This window comes from Salvelinus alpinus, chromosome 31, assembly GCF_045679555.1.
Source record: "Salvelinus alpinus chromosome 31, SLU_Salpinus.1, whole genome shotgun sequence".
NCBI classification, from domain to species: domain Eukaryota; kingdom Metazoa; phylum Chordata; class Actinopteri; order Salmoniformes; family Salmonidae; genus Salvelinus; species Salvelinus alpinus.
In genome coordinates, this window is record NC_092116.1 from 22,892,909 (window position 1) to 22,903,817 (window position 10,909).

Here is a 10,909-nt window from a genome sequence, read left to right on the forward strand (position 1 = left end):
ATGTGTTGCCACCCTGGGATCACACTACTCATAAAGCAAATGTACAACTTTTATTATTCAAAAACCAAAAATACCGTCAAATACCGTCATACTGTCCTGTGATATAATATTTTGGCCATATCGCCCATCTAATTTAAATGTCTGTATAAACAACATTATTCCTTTCAACATGTATGAGTTAATATGCAGTTTGGTTCCTATTTGTTTCAAGTAATGAACATGGTTTTGTCAAGTATATTATTGCAAGCCTGCAATCTTTTGACTTATCAAAAGGCACCTAACATGCTGACCAGACCGGACACATAGAAACCCATGTTATTCAATTATTGCACCCACACTGCTGGCGCGTGCCAACGAGCGTCTGCGACACCAAGGGCTAAAATAGATGTCGTTCCTATTTCTGATGCAGATCGCGCTGCAAGTCCTGCCTCTCCCATCTCCTCATTGGTTTATAGAAGCAGGTACCCACGTGCCATCTCCTCATTGGCTATACCCACGTGGGTGATAGACGAAAACTGTTTTGCCGGTAGTCGTGGTAATACAATGAAAGTTTAGATGCGATCACCATATAATTGAAACGATGAAAAAGCCTGGAAGGAGGAGAGATGACTAGAAACGATTCGGTTGGCCGTTTTATATGTGGATTAATTGTCGGAGTAGCAACAGCAAGCTAGCTAAATAGGACAAATTAACGTTAGCTAGCATTTGCAAGCTAACTAGCTAAAATACCATACATGTTTAATGCTTTTCGACCTGTCCCCAAATTAATGTCATTGGTTCAGAGTTTGTTTTGATATTTTAACCTGCGTGTCGTGATGGCGTTTGGTGTGGGGGGACAAAATACATTTATGCACGATAGCGCACGATGGCGCACGCGCGCAGCCGGTTTGGGCAAGGTGTAAGGGGTATACTACAAAGCATCACCAATGAGTTAGCCTGCCAACTTTGATAAAAAACTAAATAAAGATTGATTTTCAGGTACACTAAGAAAGCTAAACATCAATATGTGTTTTGGGTTGATGAGTCAATTAGACAAAACCAATTTCAAGCTTATCTTTCAAAAAATAAATAGTGATTTCTGAATATTTAGGCATGTCAGTGGCTAACTCTGCTTTGCAGTATACCCAATCTGGTCTTTTCTAGATAGAAGCTTAGCTTTAGGTGTTTTAATTTAATTGAGCAGAAACCATACAAATGTGTGACAGAAATTCTCTACAAATTGATGTACTCACCTGTTAAAACATTGAGACAGAGTTGGGAAATAATGTAAGTTAATGTATTAACCGTTTATAGAATATGAATAAACGCAATAACCTTAGAAACATCAGTGTTTCGACTGCTCTTTGAATGCACCTCCTACTACAATGGATATTCACTCACTCATAAGGGCCAGGGTAGACCATAACTACTGTATTACAACTGATATTCACTCATTGATAAGGGCCAGGGGAGACTTACTGTATTACGATGGATATTCACTCATTGATAAGGGCCAGGGGAGACTTACTGTATTACGATGGATATTTACTCATTGATAAGGGCCAGGGGAGACTTACTGTATTACGATGGATATTTACTCATTGATAAGGGCCAGGGGAGACTTACTGTATTACGATGGATATTCACTCATTGATAAGGGCCAGGGGAGACTTACTGTATTACGATGGATATTCACTCATTGATAAGGGCCAGGGGAGACTTACTGTATTACGATGGATATTCACTCATTCATAAGGGCCAGGGGAGACTTACTGTATTACGATGGATATTCACTCATTGATAAGGGCCAGGGGAGACTTACTGTATTACGATGGATATTCACTCATTGATAAGGGCCAGGGGAGACTTACTGTATTACGATGGATATTCACTCATTGATAAGGGCCAGGGGAGACTTACTGTATTACGATGGATATTTACTCATTGATAAGGGCCAGGGGAGACTTACTGTATTACGATGGATATTCACTCATTGATAAGGGCCAGGGGAGACTTACTGTATTACGATGGATATTCACTCATTGATAAGGGCCAGGGGAGACTTACTGTATTACAATGGATATTCACTCATTCATAAGGGCCAGGGGAGACTTACTGTATTACGATGGATATTCACTCATTGATAAGGGCCAGGGGAGACTTACTGTATTACGATGGATATTCACTCATTGATAAGGGCCAGGGGAGACTTACTGTATTACGATGGATATTCACTCATTGATAAGGGCCAGGGGAGACTTACTGTATTACGATGGATATTCACTCATTCATAAGGGCCAGGGGAGACTTACTGTATTACGATGGATATTCACTCATTGATAAGGGCCAGGGGAGACTTACTGTATTACGATGGATATTCACTCATTCATAAGGGCCAGGGGAGACTTACTGTATTACGATGGATATTCACTCATTGATAAGGGCCAGGGGAGACTTACTGTATTACGATGGATATTCACTCATTCATAAGGGCCAGGGGAGACTTACTGTATTACGATGGATATTCACTCATTCATAAGGGCCAGGGGAGACTTACTGTATTACGATGGATATTCACTCATTGATAAGGGCCAGGGGAGACTTACTGTATTACGATGGATATTCACTCATTCATAAGGGCCAGGTTAGGCCATAACTTTTGTAATAGTGCAGTGTTCTTTCTGTCACACAATTTCCTGGAAAACTAAAATGTACATCTGCCACATTAAAAATGAGTAACTAAATAATATCTTCCCTAGTGTTTTTATCCTGACTCAATCAGTTAGCCAGCTAACTTTGATAAAACACCAGAAATAACTATTGATTTTCTGCTTCATTAAGCACAATTTTACTCGTGAACTTATTTAGGCTAGCCATAACGAAGAGGTTATGCCTCCTCCCCAGCCATGTCAAGGGGACAAAATATGGTCCTCTAATCAATTTTCTTATAATAGGATCTTTTCTATGTTTTTCATGGACTCTTGGAAGATTTTGCCCTATTGGGGACTTAAATAGATTCAAATAAACAAACTCCTCTACTATGTTGACAACAATAGTAAGAAATGGATAGCTTGCTAAAATATTTTGAAAATAACTTTATTTATTTTTTGAAAGAGAAAGCTCAAAATGGGCATGGTGTAATTAACTCAACAACCTTAAACACATATATAATTTTAGATGTCTTAATGAACCAGAAAATTAATAGTTATATCTGGTGTTTTGTCAAAGTTAGCTGGCTAGTTGATTGAGTCGGGTTACCACGCTAGGGGTGAGATTATTTAGTTCAAGTTATTATTTGGGGGCAGATGTACATTTTAGTTTTCTTGGACATGGTGTGAGAAAGAACAATGCAGTATCACAGTAGTTAGAATCAATGCGTTAGCCACTAACTTGCCTAAATATTCTAAAATAACTGTATATTTTAGAAAGATAAGCTTGAAATGGTCTTGGTCTAAACCAAAAACATAATGTACCTGAAAATGCATCTTTATTTTGGTTGTTTATCAAAGTTGTTTGGCTAACTCATTAGTGCTGCTTTTGTAAGTCAATAGAATGCAGCCTTGCAATAATATACTTGACAAAACCATGTTCATTATTTGAAACAAATATGAACCAAACTGCATATTAACTGATACATGTTGAAAGGAATAATATTGTTTCTACAGACATTTAAATACAGGACAACTTCAATTAACCATTTATTTGCTTAAATCACTGAACACAACAGCAGCATATTAGATACATGCTTCTATTTCAGCCAGGCATCTATTTCCTTAATGCATACAGGTTTGTACACATTTGCATAGTTAATTGTTTAATCCCAGCATTTTAATCAATTTCCTGCACTAATGTGTTATCATTTACACACTGTGTCACATGTCTTTTGTCTCAGCATGCCTCTATTAAAAAAAACATTTCTTGACAGAAAAATTATTCACATCTTTTACTGTGTTTGTGTCAGTTCTTACTGGGGGTGCCAATTTCTGGGGGTCTGTACTCCCAAAGTTGTTGATGTTTTTGTGCTTGCCAGTTCATATCTAGCAGTTCTCAGCTGTTCGCAGCCAGTGGCTTGTACTTTCTTACTGACGATAAAAACGGAAGATTGCCATAATTATTAATAATAATTATTTGCTGAAATGAGTGCCGTTGCCTTGGCTATTAAAAGGGACAGGCGGCAATTTGAGATTTTGCATTTCCTTTAAGTTTTATGGTAGATAGATTATGTCGTCAAGGCAGTCCAATCCTAAATCAATTTTGTCTCTTTGGAGTCTCTCATCAGGCTAGACCCCTTCAGTTCCACAGACACCTGGAAGAGAAATGACATACAGAAACTCTTTCAGGTATTAATTGAGTTATGACTCGCTAACACGTTCTATTCTTACAATAACAACTTGGCAATAAGATAATAAGACTCAGAGTTAGGGTTGATTCCATTTCAATTCAGTCAATTCAGACAGTAAACTGAAATTCCACTTCAATATTGTCATAATTGAAACACAATGAGGAAAATTGGAATTGGAATTAAAATATCAATTTATTTCCTGAAATGGAATTGACCCCAACTCTGATAAAAGTACAATGCCTTCATTGCCTGTCTGTTGCAATAAGGACAACCGTCTGTAATATGCTCCTTGTTGTTACCTGTCTGTGTGGATCCACCCTCCTCTTCTTCCTCACGGTGGAAAATCTGTCCATCTGGTTGAGTCCTCCAGCGCAGCTGAACGTCAGACACCCCCTGCTTCAGAAACTCTACATGCAGCTAGATGAAAGTACCAGCGGTTAGAAAAATGTTAATATACACAGACACATTCTATTTCTCTCTTTCCCTCTTCCTCCCCCTCTCTCTCACCTGCTGTAGGAGCTGGTCACTGACCACCTGGTCTGTCAGATCAGCATCTGATTGGATCTTTATCCTCACTACCGTTCTCTTTGACTTGGTGGCTGCAATACATTTGCTGATATTTTTCACGGTGCAAAATAGTTCAAATCTGTGCAAAATACCGTAAATACCACAAAACTCAAAAGGTGATTGTTTTACTAGAGTTTAGTAAGCTGAGCGATGCATAAACAGAGTTATTTTTATAACGCACATTGTTGAAGAAAAAAAAAAGTCACACTGCGAGATTATAATGAGTTTTACGGTATATTTTACACAGATTTCTACTAATTTGCATTGTCTCCCACCGAGTCACAAAAAAACCCATTCAATATAAAAAACATGCATTGGAAAACAATTATTATCTCCACTAAATGATGTCCGACAGGATAGAAATTCTGGTCGTTAAAGTTATTATTCGGCATACCTTCACTGACAGAATAAATACATGTACTGGTAAAGAAGTACCTGGAGGTTTGACAGTGGCAAATACTTCCACCTCACACAGAGTGAGAATCTTGTTCTGTCCAGGGATCACCACAACAACATAGCGACCCTCCATCTCATTACACTGGAAGGTGTTGGTCTCTCCTGCTGGGATGTGGGAGATGACAACACATCTGAAAGAGAGAGAGGGGGGGAGAGAGAAGGGGGGATGGGAGACACAGAAAGAGAGAGGGGTGAGAAAATATGATAGGGGTAGAGAGAAAATTGAATTGAGTGAGGGAGTGGGGATACAGAGAGAGAGGGGGTGCGGGAGAGAGCGTGAGGGAGTGTGGGATTGAGAGAGAGAGTGGGGGTGGTTGGACAGTAAGAGGGGGAGTGGGGGGACATAGAGAGTTGAGGGGGAGGGGGGATAGAAGGGGGTGGGGGTGAGAGAGAGAGAGAGAGAGAGAGAGAGAGAGAGAGAGAGAGAGAGAGAGAGAGAGAGAGAGAAGGGGGTGAGATAAGGGGAGAGCAAGGGGGATGGGTGAACAGAGAGAGAAGGGGGTGGGGTTAGAGAGAGACGGGGATGTGGGGGATAGAGAGAACGGGGGGTAAGAGGGGGAGAAAGAGAGATGGGGTGGGGGAGAGAGAGGGGGGTGAGGGGGAGAGTGAGAAGGGGATGGTGGAGAGAGCAAAGGACATTATTATTTTTACAGAGATTGGGTGGGGGGACAAAGAGAGGGGGTGAGAGATGGAGAGAGAGGGGTTTGGGGAGAGAGAAGGGGTGGGGAAGAGAGCGAGAGACATGATTATTGTATTACAGTACAGAATTACAGTACAATGTTGTTTATTCTATTTCACTACTCACCTGGGGTTGTTGATGCCGTTGTTCTCCAGAGAGTTACTGATGCGGATCTCAGCATCATCAAGCCTCTCAGGAACTTCATCTCCTCTGTTGGTGATGCTGACAGCTGTCACTCTGTACACATCCAGCAGGTCCACTCTCCACCATGGGTTGGTCTCCTGTGTAGTGTGGGTGCAGGATCCTAGAGGATAGTTTGATTCTCTGTTCCCATCAACGGCATTGTGAGCATTGCCATAGCCATTAAGTGACGACTGGCTGGCCACTCCTTTCAACGCTACATTTACTAGAGGGACAGAGAAAAAATGTTTTAATACAGAAATTACATTTGACATGTTTAGAAGATGGGGGGGTAGTAGTGATAGGAGGGGGAGGGAAAAGGGGTGGATGGGTCTGAAATAAGAGTTCAAGAATTCACAGTTATTATTACAATCTCTATACAAGACATAAATACAACATTTGTCACGTTCCTGACCTGTTTTCCTTGTTTTTGTATGTGTTTAGTTGGTCAGGGCGTGGGCATTCTATGTTAATTGTTTCTATGTTGGGTTAAATGTGTTGCCTGATATGGTTCTCAATTAGGGGCAGGTGTTTGACGTTTCCTCTGATTGAGAACCATATTTAGGTAGGCTGTTCTCACTGTTTGTTTGTGGGTGATTGTTCCTGTGTCTGTTGCACCACACGGGACTGTTTCGTTTGTTCGTTCGTTTGGCTAGTCTTACCTGTTCGTGCGTTCTTCGTGTCTATGTAAGTTCTCAAGTTCAGGTCTGTCTACGTTGTTTTGTTTCTATTCAAGTGTCCTTCGTATGTTTGTCTTTGTTTTAATAAATATTCATTATGTCATCATACAACGCTGCGTTTTGGTCCGACCCTTACTCCTTCTCCTCATCCGAGGAGGAATTAGACAGCCGTTACAACATTAAAAGTGTGACTGCAGAAGCAAGTTACACTAATAAGAATATGACAGAAATCTAGAGTGATGTTCCTGTCAGCAAGCACATTACTTATACTTCCAGAACATTGATGTTCTACTATATAAAAGTAATGTAAATGTTACTTGATGATGAATGTGAAGAGTGATGACAGTTACAGATCATTACCTGCAGGAGTGCCATATACTTCCACCTCACACAGAGTGAGAATCTTGTTCTGTCCAGGGATGACCACAACAGCATAGCGACCCTCCATCTCATTACACTGGAAGGTGTTGGTCTCTCCTGCTGGGATGTGGGAGATGACAACACATCTGAAATGGAAAGGGGGAGAGAGAGAGAGAGAGGAGAAGGAGAGAGAGAAAGAGAAAAAGAGAGATAGAGGGGGCATGAGGACTCTCTACAATGTACCATGGAGAATACAGTCATTGTGTTAAATATATAGCCACAGAATAGCTACAGAAGTATGGATGAAGACCAATGTATCCAAACACCTTCAAGACAGGACATAAAAATGTACAGATGTGTCATGCCCTGACTATGGAAAGCTGTTTATTCTCTATGTTGGTTGGGGCGTGATAGTGACCAGGGTGGGTCATCTAGGTGAATTGTATTTCTAAGGTGGCCTGATATGGTTCCAATCAGAGGCAGCTGTTTATCGTTGTCTCTGATTGGGGATCATATTTAGGTAGCCATTTCCCCATTGTGTTTGTGGGATCTTGTCTACAGTTAGTTGCCTGTGTGCACACCAGTAGCGTCACGTTTCGTTTGTGATTTATTGTTTTTGTTTGAGTTTCGATTTATAAAAAATATGTGGAACTCTACGCACGCTGCGCCTTGGTCTACTCATTAAGACGATCGTGACAAGATGTCTATTTGTCACCTGGAGTTGTTGATGCCGGTGTTATACAGACACAGAACAGCTCCAGAAGCATGAAGACCATATCTAAACACCTACAAGAGAATAAATAAATATGTACAAATGTCTACAGTATGTTTCACCTGGGGTTGTTGATGCCGTTGTTCTCCAGTGAGTTACCGATGCGGATCTCAGCACCATCAAGTCTCTCAGGAGCAACATCTCCTCTGTTGGTGATGCTGACAGCTGTCACTCTGTACACATCCAGCAAGTCCACTCTCCACCAGGGGTTGGTGTTAAACTCAGTGCTGCTGCAGGATCCACCATAGTTATAGTTAGAGTTGCGGTTTCCATCGATGACATTGCTTGGACTATAGGCCCAAGTAAAACGGGAAGACTGAGCAGCCACTCCTCTCAATGCCACGTTGTCTGTTTGAGTGACAGAGACAGATATAATACACAGGTTTATTCATTAGTGCACACCTTAACCATACGTTTTGCAACTGACAACGTTTTACAGGTTAGTTCAGATTAGTCCCTCCCTGTGTTGGCCATTTTGTTCCGTTTGGTTCCTAGTGAATACACCTCAGATATATAGAAATACCCCCTGCACACACACACACACCTGCAACAACTTTTATCAAATGTAAATAGTAACCGTTAATTGGGACGTTAACTGAACTAAATGTATTATTAGGCCTAGCTTCTGTCACAGTGGCCAATACTGATACTTAATTCATTGATTAGTTAATTTGGTTTGTTTGTTTTTGTCTGTCTGTCTGCTTTATTAAAAATGCATTTACCTATCTGCATGGTGACCCTCAAAAAGAGTAGGAAGATCCCTGTAAAACAACAATAATATTATGAATGAATAATATTATGAATTTGTCATAGTGAATAATATTGTGAATAGACTTCAATAACATTATATGACAAGTTGTGTAACGTGTTATAGGGTAATGCTGATCATTAGAGAGCTCTGACTTTTAGATGGAAGGGTTGGGGTCAATTCAATTTCTGTAAATTCAGGAAGTACACTGAAATTCAAATGATCTTTTCAATTCTGATTGGTTCTTTGAAAGCTACAGGCCTTTTTGGAAATGCAACTCAAATCTTATTCCTGGCAATGTCATAAGAATCTCTTAGAGTTTAACAGGTTAATTGGAATGTGGTTTACTGTCTGATTTGACAGGAACTGAAATAGAATTGACCCTAACCCTTGTAGGTATTTAGTTCTCACCAGAGACAGGGACAGCTCTCCTACTCCACTCCATGGATCTGAGGTGTAGCAACATATTCATCAGTCAATATGAATTAATAACATTAAACATTTCCCCCTTTTAATTATCAGTTAATATGATCTATTTCTGGACATCAACACCTGCCATGTATAGGATGTGGATGTACTGTTCTTGTCCTTTTCAGCATTAGACATTGCCACACATACCACAACAACAATAACCATTTATTAATGTGATAATAACCAATTTCTTTACTTATATCATCATTCTTTTTATAGTATTAGCCAAGGTTTTGAACAATAAAACAGTATATTCAAACATAAGATTAACATACCTGTATTGACAAGGCTATCTTGTCCTTTGCTGAATCCCTCGCTCCTCTCCTCTGTCTCAGTGTGCGTGATGGATTCTTCTTACTCTCTTTTCTCTCTCTCTGTCTGGCAAACATGCAAACTTGGGACATGTTCATTAGGGCACACAGCAACAACAACAAAAAATTGCAACTTTTTGCAATGGAAAACAAAAATGTGGGTTTGTGATTGGATAAGATCAGGTAGTCCCTCACTCCCTGTTTCAATCTGTTTTCTTCTGTTTGGTGCCTTATGAACACAACCTTCTATTAGCCAAAGATGGGGAGGTTTAGGTGAGGTGTATTTGGTTAGCAGTGGTCCGTAGCCCACCACCCCATGTGTGTTTGCATTTGTATGTGTGTGTGTGTGTATGTGTTTGCATTATCTCCCCCAAGGCCAAAGGAGGGAGTGACTGGCGCACAGACATTGTGGAGACAAGTAATTGGTTCTCCATTAATCACACCATCCATTCACATGGTTTAGAATAGGTAAAGACACATGGTTGAGAATAGGTAAAGACACATGGTTTAGAAAAGGTAAAGACACATTCACATGGTTTAGAATAGGTAAAGACACATGGTTTAGAATAGGTAAAGACACATTCACATGGTTTAGAATAGGTAAAGACACATTCACATGGTTTAGAATAGGTAAAGACACATTCACATGGTTTAGAATAGGTAAAGACACATGGTTTAGAATAGGTAAAGACACATGGTTTAGAATAGGTAAAGACACATTCACATGGTTTAGAATAGGTAAAGACACATTCACATGGTTTAGAATAGGTAAAGACACATGGTTTAGAATAGGTAAAGACACATTCACATGGTTTAGAATAGGTAAAGACACATTCACATGGTTTAGAAAAGGTAAAGACACATTCACATCGTTTAGAATAGGTAAAGACACATGGTTTAGAATAGGTAAAGACACATTCACATGGTTTAGAATAGGTAAAGACACATTCACATGGTTTAGAATAGGTAAAGACACATGGTTTAGAATAGGTAAAGACACATGGTTTAGAAAAGGTAAAGACACATTCACATGGTTTAGAAAAGGTAAAGACACATTCACATGGTTTAGAATAGGTAAAGACACATGGTTTAGAATAGGTAAAGACACATGGTTTAGAATAGGTAAAGACACATTCACATGGTTTAGAAAAGGTAAAGACACATGGTTTAGAATAGGTAAAGACACATGGTTTAGAATAGGTAAAGACACATGGTTTAGAATAGGTAAAGACACATTCACATGGTTTAGAATAGGTAAAGACACATGGTTTAGAATAGGTAAAGACACATTCACATGGTTTAGAATAGGTAAAGACACATTCACATGGTTTAGAATAGGTAAAGACACATGGTTTAGAATAGGT

At 39.8% G+C, this 10,909-nt stretch overlaps 1 protein-coding gene across 1 annotated transcript; it reads right to left on the minus strand.

The window, feature by feature from the left end:
- Positions 1–3,664: 3,664 nt before the first annotated feature.
- LOC139561676 (uncharacterized) lies at positions 3,665–10,008 on the minus strand. The gene is made up of 10 exons (XM_071378918.1): positions 9,510–10,008; positions 9,175–9,212; positions 8,738–8,776; positions 8,078–8,363; positions 7,244–7,389; positions 6,150–6,429; positions 5,324–5,475; positions 4,829–4,920; positions 4,621–4,738; positions 3,665–4,285 (listed from the first exon to the last, which is right to left on the minus strand). Exons 2-10 carry the CDS (start codon positions 9,206–9,208, stop codon positions 4,260–4,262), a joined length of 1,173 nt encoding a protein of 390 aa, XP_071235019.1. The 5' UTR covers positions 9,209–9,212; positions 9,510–10,008; the 3' UTR covers positions 3,665–4,259.
- Between the last annotated feature and the right edge of the window lie 901 nt (positions 10,009–10,909).